This window comes from Nycticebus coucang, chromosome 18 (genome assembly GCF_027406575.1).
Source record: "Nycticebus coucang isolate mNycCou1 chromosome 18, mNycCou1.pri, whole genome shotgun sequence".
Classification (NCBI taxonomy): Eukaryota; Metazoa; Chordata; class Mammalia; order Primates; family Lorisidae; genus Nycticebus; species Nycticebus coucang.
The window spans coordinates 77858786-77877456 of record NC_069797.1 but is presented as its reverse complement, the minus strand read 5'-3'; the positions used below and the strand labels follow the sequence as shown (position 1 = coordinate 77877456).

Here is an 18671-nt window from a genome sequence, read left to right as displayed (position 1 = left end):
AATTGGAAACCATTTACAGTGGTATCCAAAAATGTGAAGTACTGGACACCTGCACACACTGGTGAGGGAAGTAAGTAGTGCTAAATCACTGGTGGTGATCTGTTGTAATTTCTTCTCATTCTCAGTAATATTCACTCTCCTATCTTGAACCAAAAAAAAAGCACCTTTATTAAATACAAAGGCGTGGAAAGGAACTTTGCTGTGAGCAAAAACCAAAACCACGCAGCCACCCGGCTCCATCTCTCCTCTGTGGTAACTTCTGCCAGGAACCACAGCCGGAACCTCACTGTGGGGAGATACCAGGCTTGTCCACACGGAGGGGCATTCTACAAAAAGGCTGGTTACAGCCTTTGCAAGACACAAGGTCCTCAAAGCCAAGGCAAGACCAGGAGACTAAAAACAGGTGAGAGTGAGCCACGACAAGCGGCTGGGAACCAAATGTCCTTGCTGTAAAAGGCATTTCTGGGACACTGGTTTGGGGGGCTGTGAGTGAGGCCCGAGTGTTCCGGGTAAGGCAGCAAGGCCGTGTCTGGGCTTCCATGGCTGTGCTGCAGCCGTGTGTAGGAAACACACGTGGAGGCAATGCACCAGATCTAAACTCTCCAACGTTTAAGAAAATTAACATTCTTTTTTATTGTACTTCATCTTTTCTTTAAGTTTGTGATAGTTAAAACCAATTTTTTTTGGAAACAGATTCTTACCCTGTCTCCTGGACTGAAGTGTGATAGCATCATCACAGCTCACTACAACCTCAGATTCCTGGGCTTAAGCGATCATCTTGTCTCAGGCCCCAGAGTAGCTGGGACTACAGGCACCTGCCAGCACCCCTGGATAGTTTTTCTATTTTAGGTAGAGACAGGGTCTCCCTCTTGCTTAGGTTGGTCTTGAACTCTTGGCCTCGAGAGATCCTCCTACATCAGTCTCCCAAAGTGCCAGGATCATAGGTCTGAGCCACCATGGCCAGCCTCCCCCAATTTTTTAAGATGGGGTCTCACTATATTACCCAGACTGGTCTCAAACTTCTGGGCTCAAGTGATCCTTCTGTTTCTGCGTTCCTACCCTGTTTCCCCAAAAATAAGACATCCTCCGAAAATAAGACCCGCTTACAGGAGAGCTAAGACGTCCCCTGAAAATAAGACCTAGCGCATCTTTGGGAGCACACCTTAAAATAAGACACTGTCTTATTTTCGGGAAAACAGGGTAGTAGCTGGGACGACAGGCATGTGCAGCTAAAAGTATTTTGAAAATAAAAAATATATGTAAGAATGTAACTATTGTCATTGTTATTATCTGGAACTACAGGGTCCAATACAGTAGCCACCAGCAACAGGTGGCCGTCTAAGTATAAATTCATTAGGATCTTAATCAATGGAAAGCACGGCACCTCACTAGCCACCTTTCAAGTGTGCTGTAGCTGCAAGCGACAAATGCACCGTATCGGACCACGCTGCTCTGGAGGACCAGGAACCTGGATGCGGGTACCTGGATGGTGGCTTTGGAATGTCACCAAACTTGGGTTTGAGAACACTGAAGAGGACTGTGGGGTCTCTTGGCATCTGGTGGTGGACCCTGAGACCCAAGGTGAAGACATCTGTGACAGGGATCACAGCTTATATGCATAGTGTGTCCCCAGGTTCCTCACCAGGTGACAAACCACAGGGGCAGTGAGACACTTGCATCAAACAGAACTCAGGGCTACTCACCAGTCTGCTGACTGTGGACTCAGAAGCATCCTGGCCTAAGTGCTCAGATGAGCCCAGGATTTCCTGGGACAGCTCTGTCGTGGGAGGCACTTGTCCTCTTGATTCCGACGTGCTGAGTGTCTCTCTGCGGGAGCCTTCCACGTCTTCTTCCCTGCCGCCTCTTTCAGGCAGGTGTTCGGGGCCACCTTCCCCTGCAGGTAGTTCCCAAGGACCGATTTCTGAATAGGTCAGACCCAGGGAACTGAGTTGCCCTTGAGGGGATGCAGTTTCTAAATCGGATTCAAATTCCTCTTCATACCAAACTTCCTCTTCATATTTGGTATCCTCTTCAGATTTGGGAACATCTTCATATATGGAGTCGGCTTCATGGTGGGAGTCCCCTTCGTATATGGGATAGCCTTCAAACATGGGGTCCCCTTCATATGTGGGGTGGCCTTCAAGTGCAACTTCTTCACCAGCGCCTTCCTTCTCAGGATTTTCCGTAGCACCAGCAGCTTCTTCACTTTCCTGGTCTTCATCCTTTAGTGGTGACACCTGTGACGGTATGACAGAGAAAAAAATCAGGGAACACCGTATAAAGGGCCACAGGAGGTGTTGTCCTTTCTGGTGGGATTATACTGACTGAAAAACCGCATTCACATATGAGATCATGTTTCTTACTTTAGTTTATCTGTTCTGATTTTCATAAAGGTGCATCCTCATTACCAGAAATGAGTTCTGAAAAACTCAGGCCAACCCAAGTTGGATGGATATCTTTGGCGTTTCTGACCATTCACTGACACTTGGAGTGGGGTAGAAGGAAAATGGGCTTCTCTGCAACCGAGTTGTTTCAGTGCAAGGTAAGAGTTCTCATACAATTTACTTGACCAAGTCCTAATTCCTTTTAATTTCTACCAAATGTAACCCCAGAATAACTTCCCACAGGGAGCATTACCGGGCTGCCTTCTTTGTCCTGCTCTTCTGCCTTGGAAGCCGACCCGCCTTCCATCTCGCCTTCGGTCCTGCCTTCAGTCCTGTGTTCTGTCCTGCCTTCCATCTGGTTTTCTGTCCCATCTTCCGTCTGGTCTTCTGTCCTGCCTTCCGTCTGGGCTTCCATCCTGGCTTCCGTCTGGGCTTCCATCCTGGCTTCCGTCCCACCTTCCATTCTGCCTTGTGTCCCACCTTCCTTCTTGTCTTCCGACCCACGTTCCGGGAAAGACCTGATTTCAGAGAAACAAGTGAACAGTTTCAGGACAGTTTTCTTTCTCTTGGCATTGATCAGCCCCTGAATCCTGCCCATCAGTTTATGTCCCTGCTGCTTCTCTGTTCTGTACCTGTTATGTACTTCTCAATTTAGGTGCTTGTCACCCACCCTCCACCCTCCCACCATGTGCCATGACTTCGTCCTGTTTGTCACTCACCATAGGACCATATATCACCTGTGGGGGGCGGGGGCAGGTGCCACAAAAGAGGCACTGCATGAACAAATGAGAAAGTCAATTGGAAAAATGTTACAGGAACAGCAGCATTAGATCATCCCAGAAAAGTCGCCTCAAATATACTGTGTCTGGGACAAAACCAGGGAAATGAAATACTAAGTAGAGAAAGTTGGGCAACTGGGACAAGTGCTCTTGAATCACATTTAAAAATAATTTTAAAAAATTAAAGATGCAAGCTAATTTTTTCTGTCAAACTATTACAAATGTGTGGTCGTGGACGATGACAGCCCGCATGACCTTCGTTTCCTCGCCAGTGGTAGTAGCGAGATTTAGGGCTACCTGTATTCTCTCCACTTTTTCTTATGTATTTAAACACACATGAAGTCTAAATTAGCGATCACACTGTTTTACATTTAGTCTTTGCATTTCATGTGACCTGGATACTTTCTACCTTTTTTGTTTTTTTTTTTTTTTGAGACAGAGAATCTTTTTTTTTTTTTTTTTTTTTGTAGAGACAGAGTCTCACTGTACCGCCCTCGGGTAGAGTGCCGTGGCGTCACACGGCTCACAGCAACCTCTAACTCTTGGGCTTACGCGATTCTCTTGCCTCAGCCTCCAGAGCAGCTGGGACTACAGGCACCCACCACAACACCCGGCTACTTTTTTGTTGCAGTTTGGCCGGGGCTGGGTTTGAACCCACCACTCTCGGCATATGGGGCCGGCGCCCTACTCACTGAGCCACAGGCACTGCCCGAGACAGAGAATCTTTGTGTTGCCCTGGGTAGAGTGCTGTGATGTCACAGCTCACAGCAACCTCAAAGTCTTGGGCTTAAGTGATTCTCTTGCCTCTGCCTCCCAAGTAGCTGGGACTACAGGCACCTGCCACAACGCAGGCTATTTCCTTGTTGTAGTTGTCAATGTTGTTTAGCAGGCCTGGGCTGGAACCCCCCCAGCGTCCGTGCGTGTGGCCGGTGCTCTAACCACTGAGCACCCCCCCTTTTTTTTTTTTGGCCGGGGATGGGTTTGAACCCGCCACCTCCGGCATATGGGACCGGCGCCCTACTCCTTGAGCCACAGGAGCCGACCTCCCCCCCCCTTTTTAATGAAACAATGTCTGAGGTAAATAGGTCAAATTCTTCAAAATCGTTTCTATCCTTTTAAACCAAGCATAAGCAAGCAGAGCTTGCTTACTAACCACCCCCTCTGACCACAGAGGCCCCTGCCCCTGTCCCTGCCAAGCCTTGCAGGAGTGAGGCACAGAGCCGGGCTGGTGTCAGGTCACCGCGAGTGGCCCGACAGGTGGCCCAGTAGGTGGGTCGCACAGACAGAAGCTGCACCCTGCAGCCCGCAGCTCGCAGCTGGGACGCTGGGCCTAGCGGTTGCCATGGTTACTGCAGGGCAGGCAAGACCGGGTTTTAGAGGGAGGGGTGCGCTTGGAGTTGAGGAAGGGAGGTGAACGGAGGACAAAGGGGCAGGAGACGAGAAGAGACGGGGCACGCGGGCTTAGAGGCGAGTGAACTGGGCGGACGAGGAAAGGCCCAGAAAACGGGGAGAAAAAGGACAGAGGCGGGAGGAAGGGGCGCGGAGGCGAGGGTTGTCGAGAGGGGCTACGAATGGGGGCGACGCGGGGGCCATCAGGCGTGGACCGAGGAGCACTGCCCGGCCGCTCGGAGACCCGCGTCCGCTCTTCCCCGCTTACCCGCCTACTGGGTCGCCCGGCTCCGCCATCGCTCGTTGCTAAGCGACACCGTCAACATCCGGCAGGGCCCGGGCGCGCGCAGGGAAAGGGGGCGGCCGGGGCCTGGCGCGGGACTTGTGGCCATTGTGCCATTTAAATACATGGGCATGGAAGCACGGTCATCTAGTATGTAACTGTATTAAAACATACACATGTATTTTCTTTAATCGCTTTATCTGCATCTGGGCTCTGCCCTGCTGACTCCGTCTCTGTGTAGCGACAGGTGTCAACGTGCGCCCAGCCTGGCGACTCAGGTGTCCCCAGGAACTTACGGGGCGCCTACTAACGTGGACACGGACGCTGCAAGGCCGGGGGCGGCAGGCAGGGTGGGGGACCAGGGGCCGGGGCGCCGCGCCTAGTGATGCCTTTCCATCTCCAACCCTGGGTGGCTCGCGCGTCCTCTCCCCTGGGTCCTGCGAAGAACCCGCTTCATGCCTGGTGCCTTCTAGTGGGTGTCGTTTCTTCTTAGCCCCAGATGCGGAAACTGTAGATGCAGAGGGCGACCCGGAGAGGGGGCCGAACGCACGCGGCGAGCGTCCAAGGGCCGCGCCTTCCGCCGGGAGCGCGGAGCTGGGTCAGGGGAAGAGTCCCAGCGGCCAGGGCTCTGGGCTGGGGGCCAGGGACCCGCGCCAGGGCGCCCGGGGGCGGTCCGGGGGCGGTCCCGGGGCCGGGCCTCCCGCGCGTCCCCGCCCCGCCGCGCCTCGCTGGCGGCTGCTGCTGCGACCGCGGCGGCGGCTTCCGGAACCGGCGCGAATGCGGCCCCCGCAGCGGGACCCGGGTAGGTATTCAGGCCCGGCCGGGACCGCGGGCGCGGCCCAGGGGGCCAGCCGCGGACTGAGCAGAACCCCCTCGGCGGAGCCGCGCCGGACGCGTGGGGGCCTGCAGCCGAGGGCCCGAGGAGGGACAGGGGCAGTCCAGCCGTAGCCCCAGGGATGCGGGGCGCGATCGGGAACCCGGCGTTGCGGGAGGATCCGGGGTCACACAGGGGACACCCTGGGCCCCCTTCCGTGGCTAATGAGGGTGCGCTGGGCGAGGAACGGGCCTAATCCGGGGAGACCCGTTTCCAGCCTGTCTGGACCCGTGGACCCGGGAACTAGTGGTCTTTGTCTGGCTGGATCGCCGGAGCACGCGACTGGGACCCTGTAGGGTGCTCGCCGCCGCCCCCAAGTGTGCTTTCATTTCGAGGGAGGGCGCCTGGGCTCTTGGCGTCCGCGGGCCTGTGGGCTTAGGGGTCGGGGGCGGTCGGACCTGCGGTCAGCGAGCTCACTTGCTTTCGGCCTGGGCTCGGCTCCCTCGTTCTTTCCTTAAAAAGAAAAAGGAAAGGAAAAGAGGAAAAGAAAGAAAAAGGAAAAGAAGGGAGAAGAGGAAGAATAAAAGAGGGGGTGGTGGTGGAAAGGCAATTTAAGATTGCTAAAAATAACATACGGAATCCTGCCAGAAGCCGGTGAATCTTGAAATCCTGTGATTCCCACACTCGGAAGTTGGTGTCATATGTTGTCCACAATCCAGTTGAGATTCGATTCAGGAATAGAGACGAATAGAAGAGGACATAATAAAAGTTCGTCACTTTGGGCAAAGTTATTTCACTACCCTGGTGGAGTTCGCAGGAGGAACTGGGCGGGTGGGCAGCCCCGTGACTTGATCTTACGCATTTGCTTTCTTAACTGCGTGAAGACACCTAATTCTTTTATCTGAAAAGAAAAGGGAGTCGTTTCTCGAAGATGCCCATGTGATGGGCTGTAGTATCAGAGGGTGGGTGCAGACAGAGGCGGGGAGTTCCATACCGACCACACTTTATGGTTAATTAAAGTGCTTTAAAAGGTCTGCGGACTAGTTTTAGAAATGGCTCCTTGGAAATGTTGGCATTAAATTAGTGAATATTAAACACTTTAAACAGTCATGAAAGCTTCTGCAAATAAAGGATTATTAAAGTGAGGAATACCTTTTAGTACTAACAGTGGAGTTCATTCATGGCTGGCTGTCCTCAGCTTTGAAAGGTGTGTTGTCTGCTGCGTGTAGCTATTTGTTTTATGTGGTCCTTGTTTTTGTATGTGGAGTGTTTATGATGAGAATATGGCTAAAGAAAGTTTCCATCAGCAGAATTATTTAATCGTCTAGCAATTACTTCAGTTGTATAAATATATTGCTCCTGGTTATCACCCGTGAATTTACTTACCTAACAAAACAACCCCATGAAGTTGGGACTGCAGTCACTCCCATTTTACAGATGGGGACAGTGAGGCTTAGAGAAGTAACTTCCCCAAGTTCATGCACCTAGGAGGGACAGAAGGAGGTCTTGGGCCCAGGATGGCCCAGCTCCAGAAAACCACTGTGCCACACTGCCTCCCCTCTGTTTATAGATCCTCATCATTCTTATAAATACAATCTACCAAGTGACTCCTAAAAATGCAAGGAGGGGGAACTAATTCCAAGTCACCACTGGCTTCTAGCGTCCGTTTGCTCTAGATGGTAAAAAGTCCCCGAGCCTTCAGTGTCAAGGTGTCTGGGAACAGACGTTGACTTTGCAGAACCCACCTATAGTGGCGCTGGTCTCTCTGGCCTGTTTTTGGTAGCTGGTGCCATGGTTAAGAACATGACATGCAGAGATAGCCTGCTGGGTTCAAATACCAATCCTGGCACATAATTTAATTCCTCTGTACCTTAGTTACCGTCTGTAAAATAGGAATAATAATACCACTACCTGCTTCAAAGACCAGGGTTGACTGAAGCAAGGCGCGTGCCTGGCTTATAGTAGTAAGTGCTTGTTACCATTTATTATTATTAGTGATCATCACTAGATTTTTCACCTTTAGCTAGATTGGCAAGAACTTTCTGATTTTCCTGCTATTTTCTGGCTCCTTGTTTATGTGGTCTGTCAGGTGGAAAGCTGATTACAGGCAGACTAAGGATTCACCATTTGTGGCCATTTGTGCTGTCTTCATAGCTGGCAAGGGTTGGTCCCTGCAGGGCGTTGTGGGGAGTGGAGCCAATCGGGTTGCCTGGCAACCCCAATCTCCTAGGAAAATTTTAGTTCCCCTTTTCCCCCAGCTGAGAGACCCTGATTTTTTTCCCAGGCCTAAATCCTTCCTTGTGAGATTAGCTACGTAGTTTCATGGTTAAAGTGCTTTAAAAGGTCTGTGGACTATGTTAAAGATGGGGGAGGGTGGCTCTTGACTGTCCAGAATGGTGGGCAGCAGAGGTGGATCTTGGCCACGACCTCCATGCCAGGATCACCTCTCCCAGAGCTGGGTGGTGTCCATGTGCCTGAGAGGCCAAGACCCAGGAAAGCAGGCCTAAGTCTGAGCTCTCTTCCTCCCCAAACACGGGGTCTCTCTCCATTCACTTGGTGGGGTGGTGGTGGTGGTGGTTTTCATCCCCTGTGTTGTTTGGGCTTTGATCTCGTATCTCAATAAATCTGCTTTTATGAGCTGTCCGGTGGCTTCTGATCTGAAATACATTCTTTACTTTGTCTGCAGAATCCACGTAACCATCCTCAAAGGTTGAGAGAAGCTGGGCCACATGAAGCCTGAGTTCAGTTTATGCTCCAGGTAGCAACCACCACACGGACAATACGTGTGCGAGGAAGGGGACAGACAGTCCGAGGGCATTGTCCAGGCAGGTGGCTTGTGCTTTTGCTGAGCCTTGGGCAGTGATGTGGGCAGGTGTTTAAAACTGATGTATATACAAATGACCCGCAGGGACGGCAGATGCTGGAAGGTAGCAGTGCTGTGAGGTTCTTCTGGCTCAGCCATGGTGGAAGGCAGAGCACTGTCAGGGGACACGGTGTCCAGGCCGGCTCACACACTTTGGTTTATGGCTGGTTTGCCCAGGGTGAGCGATCCTGAATTTTATAGTCTGACACATTTGCTGCTTATACCCTCTAGCATTCTGAAGTGAGGGGAAGGGTATACTTTTCAGTGTCATTTGACACCCTTCACCATCAGTAAGGAAAATGTTTCTTTGAACAAGAGCCAATACCCTCTCCCCTATTTGAATTTTGTTCTGCTACTTTACCTCAGACAGTGAGAACCTTTAGGTATCCGTGTGTCCGGGTGCCCAATCCGGTTCGAGGTCACCGGGTTTCCTGGCTGCCTTCCACCCTTCCTCATCTCGTGGGCTCAGTCTTTCCTCAGTCCTGGATCCCGGCATCTCCCAGGCCTGACTTCCTCAGTCTTTAAGGAGAAAACAGGGTTTTAGACTTACAGTCAAGGGGGCACACACAGCAGAGAGCCTCCAGTGGAGGCAGAGGCTTTGGGTTTTGCAGGGTGTGGGTGATAATTAGAGGGACTGCTGGACAGTTGGAGAAGGAAGGCACAGTGAAGCAGGCCTCCAGTTCCCCTCACCTGCGTTTGCTTAGCTGTCCTGTCCGATTACAGCTGCTCAAAGGTTTTTTCCCTGTGGTTACTGGTCTAAGGTTCCAGCATGTGGGTTAATGCCCTAAAACTTAGTCCCTTCATTTTAAATGCAAGTTGGTTTGTTCTTTTCTCACTTTGAATCCTGGATATGATGTCTGTACAAAGCGAATACATTTCTCTTTTGCATTTTCCTATAATTTGAAGTTAAGTACAACAGGACTGGGGGGACGGGGAGGGTGTCAGCCCCACAGAGGCTCGCCTAGGTGGAGACTGCAGGAGACCCAGCTTCCCTGAGCTGTGCAGCCTGAGGCTGGGTCGTGGTCTGGCTGCCTGCAGGGTTATCGCCCCCTTTGATCCACAAAGCCAGGGGTTCCAGAAAAGATGGTGGTACACCTGCCTGCATCCGGGAGGGGCGGGGAGCTGGGGCCTCACGGAGGCGTGTCAGCAGCAGATGTTGTGCGAGAGGAAAAAGATCCTTGTTTGCCTGAGTCCGGCTCGTGTTTAGTAAGGCGCCACCTTATCCCCTACTCTTTGTTGTTTGGCCTTGGAGGGCAAAGCAAATGAACCGGTTTCTGCCCGGCACATGGCAGGTAACCGGAGCCCAGGGGATTCCACATCTGAGCGGTCTGACAGTGACGAGGCCGGGGGATTATCAGCTGTGGGCTTCACTTCCTGACACGGCCCCTAAGTGTCCAGGGCCCATCCCCCTATGCCCAACCTGCTTCCACCCCTGTTGCAGCCAGCAGCTGTCACCAATGGGCATGGGCTACGTCCCCCAGCTGAGTGGGAACTGTGGCTCTGGGTGGTGCCAGGGCCAAGTCTGTCTCGTGGACTGCTGCGTCCCAGCCCCTGACCCAGGGTGGCCCACGGCAGGCACACGGCACAGAGGAACTAGCAAACTAGCCTCTCTCCTAGTGGCTCCAGGCTGCCCTGTTACTTTGGTCTTCCTAGGAAGGTTCTGGAAGAGACTTTTGCACTTTTGCTCTTATCTGTTTACCTGTGTGGGAAGCCCTTTACGTCAGGACAGGGACAGGACACCGAGGCAGGGTGGAGGCAGGCTCTGGTCTGCAACCTGTAGCTTTCTCAGCCTATTCTTGCTGCTCTGACGGGGACCTCGGGACCCAGGTGCTCTCCTCTCCTGGGTTCTAGGCCTCAGTCCTCATCATATGCTTTAAAGGGGAGTTGCCCTTTGTGAGGATTTGATGGTCAATGGGGAAGCAGATCCGAAGCCTTCCTGGGAGTTAGAAGTCAGCTTCTTACAGTGCCCTTGGCTTAGTGTGGTTGGCAGAATGGCCCCAGAGATGTCCAAACCTAATGCAGAGATTTGTGGACATGATAGGTTATATGGCCAAGGCTGATGGCTGCAGGTGGGGTTCAGGTTGCTAATCAGCTGACCTTGAGATGGAAGATGGTCCTGGATTATGTCGGCGGCCGGGGCTGGTGGTGGTCTCAGTTAATTGCAGGGCCCTTCCAAGTGGAGGAAAGAGGCAGGAGACTCAGGGCCAGAGTGATGTGACATGGTGACATGGGAAGGACTCACCCAGCCATTGCTAACTTTGAGGTGGAAGAAGCAGCTGAAAGCCAAGGGATTTGGTGGTTTCTATAAACTGGAAAAGGCAGGGTGGGGCTTGTCTTCGGAGCCTCCAGAGGGAACCAGTCCTGCTAGTACTTTAACTCAGTGACACGTGTTGGACCCCTGACTCCAGGACGGTGGGATGATACACCCAGGTTGTTTTAAGCTGCTGAATCTGTGGTGATCTGTCACCACCACAGTAGGGAGCCTGTACACATGGAATGGGGGTGCTTTCTGCAGAAGCCAGAGGGCAGACTGGCTGCATCCTTTCTTTTCTTTTTTTTTTTTTTTTTTGCTGCATCCTTTCTTAACCTGTGTTTGCTCATTTCTGTTTTTTTGATGACTTTTCCTTGGTTTACATCTAGGAGGATTGTCTCTTCTCTTCCAAGATTAATCACCTAATCTCGGGCAATGAATTTTGGGTAAAGACATGTTAACTTCATTCTCTATAAATATTTTCAAGGAGGCCCCGCCCCACCACTACCACCCAAGAGCTTCAACTGCTCCAGGCCAACCTTCAATGGCCAGGGGGCTCCTGGAGGGAGGGTGGAGGGGACATGAGGGGACCCCACAGCAGGCCTGCATCTTGTCTCGGCTCTGGCCCAGCAGCAGGGCCAGCTCCCAACAGAGTTGTGAAAGAAGAAATACACCAGCCCCTCTCAGCTGCATCTCAGATACCCTCCGCTCTCTGCCCCTGCCCTCCCCTGTGGCTTCTGTGGGCTCTCACACCTTCCCCCTGAAATCGCTACCCCATCCTCAAACCCTCTCCTCCTGGAAGCAAACTGCAGCCACCCTATCACCAGTGTAATTCGGTTTCACGAGCTGCAGCAGGCTGAGAATCCATAGTTCTCAAAGGTGCTCTAATTTTTAAAGAGTTGCAGCTTAATGGGAAAGAGTGACTCTAGTGGAGGTGTTTCTGCTCAGGTTTTTCTTTTATGCCTATGTGTATTTTTGTTGAGGGGATGCCAAGTTGTTCTTTCCTTTCAAATTACATAATAGCCTATTTTGCAAAAATCAGGCCCTGCCTTGTCACTGGTGGCTTTGAATGGTGGGCAGCATCCAAGTAGTAATTGTGTCCCAGTCAGATGGTAAAAACCAGCACTGGAATTTTTACTTTATACCTTTTAAAATCATGACTTTTTGTTTTTTTTTTGCACACCCAAGCTGACATGCATCGTAGGTCTGGGCTCCCCTCCATCGTGGAGTCTTTGCATCTACTGCCAAGTTGGCATGGCTCCCCTTTCACCAACGAAAACAAAGCGTTTGGAACTTTCATGGGGATGGTGCTAGGCACAGCTTGAAGGGGACTTCCTGGAGGCATCTTGCACTCAGCATCTCTAATCTAAAATCAACAAATTGACGCAGATATAACCATTTTAATGTAAGCATATCAAGTGAGTGCATTCGAGGAGAACAAGGTTCTTTTTGTACTCAAGGATCTGCCTTTGGGTTCTCTGTCCATCGTCAGATTTGGGGGAGAGGATCATAAAAATTGTCACCAAGTGCTGTGAGCACCCGGGTTGTGCATTGATTTCAGTTGACGCCAAGTCTGCCCTAGAGATTGGGAAAGTCCGAGGTACCCGCTGGCTCATTTTGCCTCCAAATTTTGGCAGTTATGAATAAAGCAGCTATAAACCTCTGTGTGAAGGTTTATGTGTGGTGAGCTTTATTTTTTAGAGCAGTTTTAGGTTTGCAGAAAAATGGAGAGAAAGTACAGAGTAATATACAGGTCAGACAATTAAGTTTGTGAACTCGTTCTAGAAGTGCTGCATACCTTATTGCTGATATCACCCCAGTCACCTTCCAGTACTCCCCTGGGGAAGCTCTGCACGGATGCCAGCAGCTGGGCCATCCTCCAAAGCCCTCTTGGAACTGGCTTTACCCTCTGAGGCCTCAGGATTGCTCCATCTCTTTTCACCTGAGCCTAGACCTGACGCGCAGCCACAGTCTCCGTTCTGCTTGGGGCTGCGCACAGAACCTTCCAGCATGGGTGGAGGTGGGGCCTGTGGTGTGTGGAGGGTGTAGGTGCCAGCAGGGGTTTGTCCCTGTACTGTGTCTCGGCAGGTGGGGAGGTGCTGCCTGCCCAGGCCCCTGCCCCCTGCACCTGGCACCTGGTGTGGGAATGGCAGGTCCCAATTAGGACTCCCCTGGGCTGGGATGATGGTGGGGTGGGGTGGGAGGGGTGAGGCATCTCCTTTTGTCCAGGACTCTCCCCCTCAGGGAGGCTGTTGACACTCACATGCCTGGGGGCTGAGACATGTGCGGTGGCCCCTCCCCACCCTGCCCTGGCCTATCCCCTCCTACTCAGACTGCGGTTTGTCCAGGCCATGTGCCAACCATGGAGCTGCAGGAGGCCAAGGAGACAGTGGCATCTGGGCCGCAGCCTCTCCACTGGGCTCAGGTCACACGGACTCCCCATATGAGGACTGACACTATGCTCCATGAAGAAGGGAGAGGTGTGACACCCACAGGTGAACATGCCACGCCACAGGGATATACCTGGGCCACAGGAAGGACCAGGGACCACAGGAAGGACCAGGACCTGGGCAGGCCCTGACCTGGTGCTCCCAGCAGGTAGCTATCTGGGCTCTCTGGGTGTCTCTAGGCCGCTCCTTCAGCTCTTTGGGCCTGGCCAGCGGAGTCGGTCCCTGCAGGCCCCCTTGAGTTTGGGGTACCCACAGTCCTCCTGCTGGGGGGGCACATGAGCCTGGACAGACCAAGGTGCCCTGGGTAGGGTGCCCTGTGCCCTGGGATCCACCACACCCTGTCCATTAACATCCGCTGTGACACTGACCAAGGGAGCAGCCTGGCCACTGTGCGAGACCATGGTCCTCCACTGTCAGTACCCCACCAGCCAGTGGGGACACAGTCAGTGCTGGTGGGAGGGGGCCCCTGGGGGTGTGGGTGTGTGTGGTGTCTGTATGTCCTGTGTGTGTGTGGTGTCTGTATGTCCTGTGTGTGTGTGTGGTGTCTGTATGTCCTGTGTGTGTGCTTCTCTGCATGCACTCCCCCTGGGCTGGGGAGCACCAGGTCCTGGTATCTGTGGGGCTGGGGTCAGCTGAGCCAGCAGGGCCCCTTCCTGCTGCCTGGGCTCAACATGGCAGCGGCCTTGTTCCTTGCAGTCCCTGAGTGGGAACATGGTGGCCGCACTGCCCTTCTTAGCTGGGCCGCCTGAATTGGACCAGCCCTACACTCCGGCCTGGGAGCAGCTGACCTCTGGAACAGCTGATCTCTGGGGTTCTCTTCCTGCTCCCTCTGACTGAGGGGTGGGTAAACTCAAGTTCATTTTAACTGCTGAAAGACTGACTAGAACTGCCAAGTTGGGACATGGCAGACAGACTTGGGCTAGGGACGCTGAGCGAAGTTCACAGCAGCAAGAGAGGCATGCAGTGTGACTGGCCAGCCCAGCAGCTTTTCTTAACAGGTGGAGGCTGTGAGGCCCACAGCACTGTGCTGTGATTGTGAGGCTGTGGGCTGTGGGAGCTACAGTGGGCCCCCAAGGGAGCAGCCACTCCCAGCCCCTGGGCGGACCTGTGCTGAGTAGCAGAATGCCATCTCTGAACAGTGGCAGAGTGAAGAAGGACTGGGACTTGAGGGACTGTGAGGTGGGGGGCAGGTGCCTTTGGACAGCCTGCGGTGGCCCCATCCTGCACCCTCCTGGGGAGACTATGGCTTGAACTGCTGGTCTGTGAGGGCGCCGGCTGACCTTGCACAGTCCCCACCAGCCTCCACAGCGCTGCTGGCCGGGCAAAGTGAGAGAGCTGCTTACTTGATGTCTTGAAAGGCAGTCCTGCGAATTTCTTAAAGTGTTTTTTATTAGTGCTGAAAATGTTTTTCAGCAGGTGGAGGTGACATCCGGGCAGAGGGAGTTAGAATATCCCACCTCCCTACCTGTCACTGAGCTGTGCCTGCAGCAAGAGTTGTTCTCACAGGAGCTGTGTTGGCAGTGTGAAGACCATGATCTTCAACGCACTTACCACCTGTGCAGGGCTGCAGACGCGGAGAGTGTTCGGACCAGAACGTAGGCCAAACCACACAGGTTTCCATGTCACAACTAGGGGCACCCTCTTTTTAAACGTTCTGTTAAATTTTATATCATGAACATCCCAGTTTTATTAAGCTATGATCAATTTCTCTGTTTTTATCAGGAACATAATGGTGTAAACAGTTACAACAGGAGATGGCAGTGATAACACCAATCCTCTTTCAGCAAACCGGTCCATACTTGTTAACATTTGAGGCATTTTCTGGTAAAAGTACACTTTGAATTAAGCTTTTTGAAATATCAGGGGTAGTGCATTAAAAATTGAAACCTTAGGAAAATTAGAAGAAAATATAAACCAATGCTTAACAGAACCTTGGCTTGGGAAGGATTATATGAAGTGTAAGAGTAATAAAAAAATCACTAAGGGAAAAGTTGCCACAATTTGGCATAAGTGTTTTAAAACTTCTGTGCTTCAAAGTAGATAATAACAATCAAAAGGCAAACAACAAATTAGGAAAAACACACGTGCAGTAACTATACCTGGGAATTATGATCCTTGCTGCAGAAAGGATTCTCACACATCAAATAAGAATTGCAATGTTGTAGCCAATTAACAAAGCACACCAACAGATAATTCACGGGGTGAACACGAATGTCTAATAAACAGGCTAGTTTTCTCAAGTGGATTGGTCACCAGAAAGCCATTTTCCTGTTGTGGAGGCTAGGAGTCCAAGATCTCAGGAGGCTGGTTCCTTCAGAGCCCATGGCAGAGGGGTCTCGGTGGCTGTGGCTGCTGTCCTCATTGTCACACGGCATTCTCTTGGTTTATACATATTTTGTCTCCAAAATTCCCGTTGTTATGAGGACACCTGTCGTGCCGGACCAGGGCCCACCCTGATGACTTCATTTTGACTTGACAACCTCTGTAAAGATACTCTCTCCAAATAAGGTCACGTTCTGAGGTGTTGTGGGGTGGGGGTGGGGGGCGGTCAGGACTTCAACACATGAATCTCAGGGGTACATTTCAACCCACACTACCTGGGAAAATGTATTTATGATATAACTGAAAGCAAGAGACGATATTATTCCAGTGGGTGGGTTTTTAAGTTTTTTTTTTTGAGACAGAGTCTCACTTTTTTGCCCCTAGTGGAGTGCTGTCGCATCATAGCTCACAGCAACCTCAAACTCTTGTGCTCAAGAGATTCTCTTGCCTCAGCCTCCCGAGTAGCTGGGACTACAGGCACCCACCACAACGCCCAGCTATTTTTAGAGATGGGGGTCTTGCTCTTGCTCAGGCTGGTCTTGAACCCGTGAGCTCAGATAATCCACCCGCCTTAGCCGCCTAATCCTTAGAGTGTTAGGATTACAGGCATGAGCCACTGTTCCTGGCCTAATTTTTTTATTTGTTTGTTTTTAGACAGGGAATGGAAGATGGTGAAAAACATGCAAATATTTTTGGGTTGTGTGATTTAAGGGTCCTATATACTTTTCTGATGTTTTTCATGATTTTTTTTTAAGTTTTAAAAATAGATCAAGGGATCTTCACTTCTGATTTGAGGGTAAGTGAGGAACCAGGTTTAGCTTGGACGAAACAAGCTCACAGATAAGCAAGAACTTTTTTCTTTTTAATTATAATTATAATTTTTTTTTTTTTTTGGTCTGGAGTGGGTTTGAACCCACCACCTCCAGCATATGGGACCGGCGCCCTACCCCTTTGAGCCACAGGCGCCACCCCAAGAACATTTTAAAAATAAGTAAGAATTGTCTTGAAAGAGTGTATCATCCTGGCTGATGTTGAACAGGCATGTCCTGATTTATCCAAAAGGATCCTGGTCTCTCCAGAGTGATCTGGAGGTAGAGGGCACACTTGTCCTGTGTGCTCAGGCAGCAGGACCAACAGGACAAAGGCCTCCTGTTGCAAACGACTTGGGGCTCTGGGAACCTGTTTGCTCATCTGCGAGGTGCATTCTGGGGCATTCCTCACCAAGCCCAGGTGAGAGTTCTCCTCTGACGGCACATGGGAAAAGCTGTATTTGGCACACTTGTATTTCGGAATCGCCTTCAAAACCTCCATTATATTCTTTTGATTATCCTCAGTGGTAGCAAAACATCCTCACTTAAAGGTGGTTTTGATTTTTGGAAGCAGCTGAGAGTTGTTTGCAGTCACTCTGGCGATTCAGGCAGTTACACTAATGCTATTAGAGGCTCGAAAGAGAGGGGAGGACCCAGCCCTGCGGAGGCCTGGCCCCCTGCAGAGGCCACTAGCACTGAAGATGTGGCTGGTTGGAACTTCAGGTGCTTGTATGTATACCAGGCTTTGAAGACTTTAAGAATATAAAATATATCTTTAATACTTTTTCATATTGATTACATGCTAAAATGATAATATTTTGGATACAATGGGTTAAAAAATTATTAAAGTTAACTCCAGTTGTTTCTTTTTACTTTTAAAAATGTGGCTACCAGGGAAAGAAAAAAGTTTTTTTGAGATTGGGTCTTGCTCTGTTGCCCAGTCTGGAGTGGAGTGGTGAGTAGCTGAGACTACAGGTGTAGTCTCACCCAGCTAATTACACCCAGCTAACTTTCGTAGAGGCAGGGTCTTGCTATGCCACCCAGGCTGGTCTTGAATGCTGGGTCTCAACTGATCCTCAAGTGCTGAGATTATAGGTGTGAGCCACCCTGCCCTGCTGCTCCCGGGAAAGTTAAAATTGTATATGTGGTTCTGTTTTATTTCTGTCTGGCTTGCCGGGTCTAGAGACAGGGATCAGTTTTTTGTAATGCTCATTAACTGACCTTGCAATTCTTGAATTCCAAAAATATTCTGGACAACTTTTTCCAGGTGACTAATGGGAAAGACAACAAATTTTTTGACGTGTAGGTTGCAATGCGATTTTTAAAGTGTCGCAACTTGGCTGACCTATGTCAGAGTGTGAGATGAAGTATTTAGACAAGAGGTGGCGAGAAGGCTTCCTGGCGAGCAGACCCAGCCTCCCACCCATTTTGTGCAGCTAAGCTTGGTTTTGACATTTTTTAAGTGGTTGAAAAAATCCAGAGAAGAATGCTTTTTTGTCATGTGTGAAATTGATGCGAAATCCAAGCTTCTGTGACTCTCCTGGATGTCTCCCCAGTCACACCCATTTGTTGTCTGCAGCTGCCCCCAACGAGGGCAGAATCGAGGGTCACATCAGAGACCATCTATCTCAGAGCACCCCCCGGTTTACTCTTTGGACCTTTGGGGGACAAGTTTGTTGACAAGTCTGCAGCCAGGGTTTGCTCTACTGTGGAGCCCTCTCTATGGTGTCCTATCTGGTCGAATCTCTCCAACCTTCGAGCAGAATGGAGCCCGTGAGAGCTCCCTCTCTGCGTCCTCTCCAACATGTACCAGATCTGGGAAAGCCCCCTCTCTGCCTCCTCTCCAACATGTACCGGGTTCGGTGAGAGCTCCCTCTCTGCGTCCTCCCGACATGTACTGGAGCCTGTGAGAGCTCCCTCTCTGCGTCCTCTCCAACATGTACCAGAGCTGGGAAAGCCCCCTCTGCATCCTCCCAATATGTACTGGAGCCTGTGAGAACTCCCTCTCTGTGTCCTCTCCAACATGTACCGGAGCCCATGAGAGCTCCCTCTCTGCGTCCTCCCAACATGTACCGGAGCCTGTGAGAGCTCCCTCTCTGCGTCCTCCCAACATGTACCGGAGCCCATGAGAGCTCCCTCTCTGCGTCCTCCCAACATGTACCGGAGCCCATGAGAGCTCCCTCTCTGCGTCCTCTCCAACATGTACCGGAGCCCATGAGAGCTCCCTCTCTGCGTCCTCCCAACATGTACCGGAGCCTGTGAGAGCTCCCTCTCTGTGTCCTCCCAACATGTACCAGAGCCCATGAGAGCTCCCTCTCTGCGTCCTC

At 51.3% G+C, this 18671-nt stretch overlaps 2 protein-coding genes across 13 annotated transcripts in view; one reads left to right on the top strand and one right to left on the bottom strand.

Annotated features, from left to right (window-relative positions):
- CCDC40 (coiled-coil domain containing 40) overlaps window positions 1-5160 on the bottom strand; it is a 49465-nt gene extending 44305 nt beyond the window's left edge. Inside the window, exons 1-4 of one of the 4 annotated variants that reach the window (XM_053568328.1) lie at window positions 4821-4941; window positions 2761-2902; window positions 2638-2712; window positions 1704-2237 (exon numbers count right to left, since the gene is read on the bottom strand). In XM_053568328.1, coding sequence (XP_053424303.1) covers window positions 1704-2237; window positions 2638-2712; window positions 2761-2902; window positions 4821-4849 — 780 coding nt within the window. In that variant the 5' untranslated portion in view covers window positions 4850-4941. Of the gene's footprint in view, window positions 1-1703; window positions 2238-2637; window positions 2903-4820; window positions 4942-5131 lie in introns of those variants that run through there. The other 3 variants (XM_053568329.1, XM_053568330.1, XM_053568327.1) reach the window with 3 other exon arrangements.
- A 352-nt stretch (window positions 5161-5512) lies between these two features.
- TBC1D16 (TBC1 domain family member 16) overlaps window positions 5513-18671 on the top strand; it is a 79819-nt gene continuing 66660 nt past the window's right edge. For 8 of the 9 annotated variants that reach the window (XM_053568338.1, XM_053568339.1, XM_053568340.1 and 5 more), the window contains exon 1: window positions 5513-5637. The gene's annotated coding sequence lies outside the window, so the exon portion shown is untranslated. The remainder of the gene's footprint in view (window positions 5638-18671) is intronic. The other variant, XM_053568334.1, reaches the window with a different exon arrangement.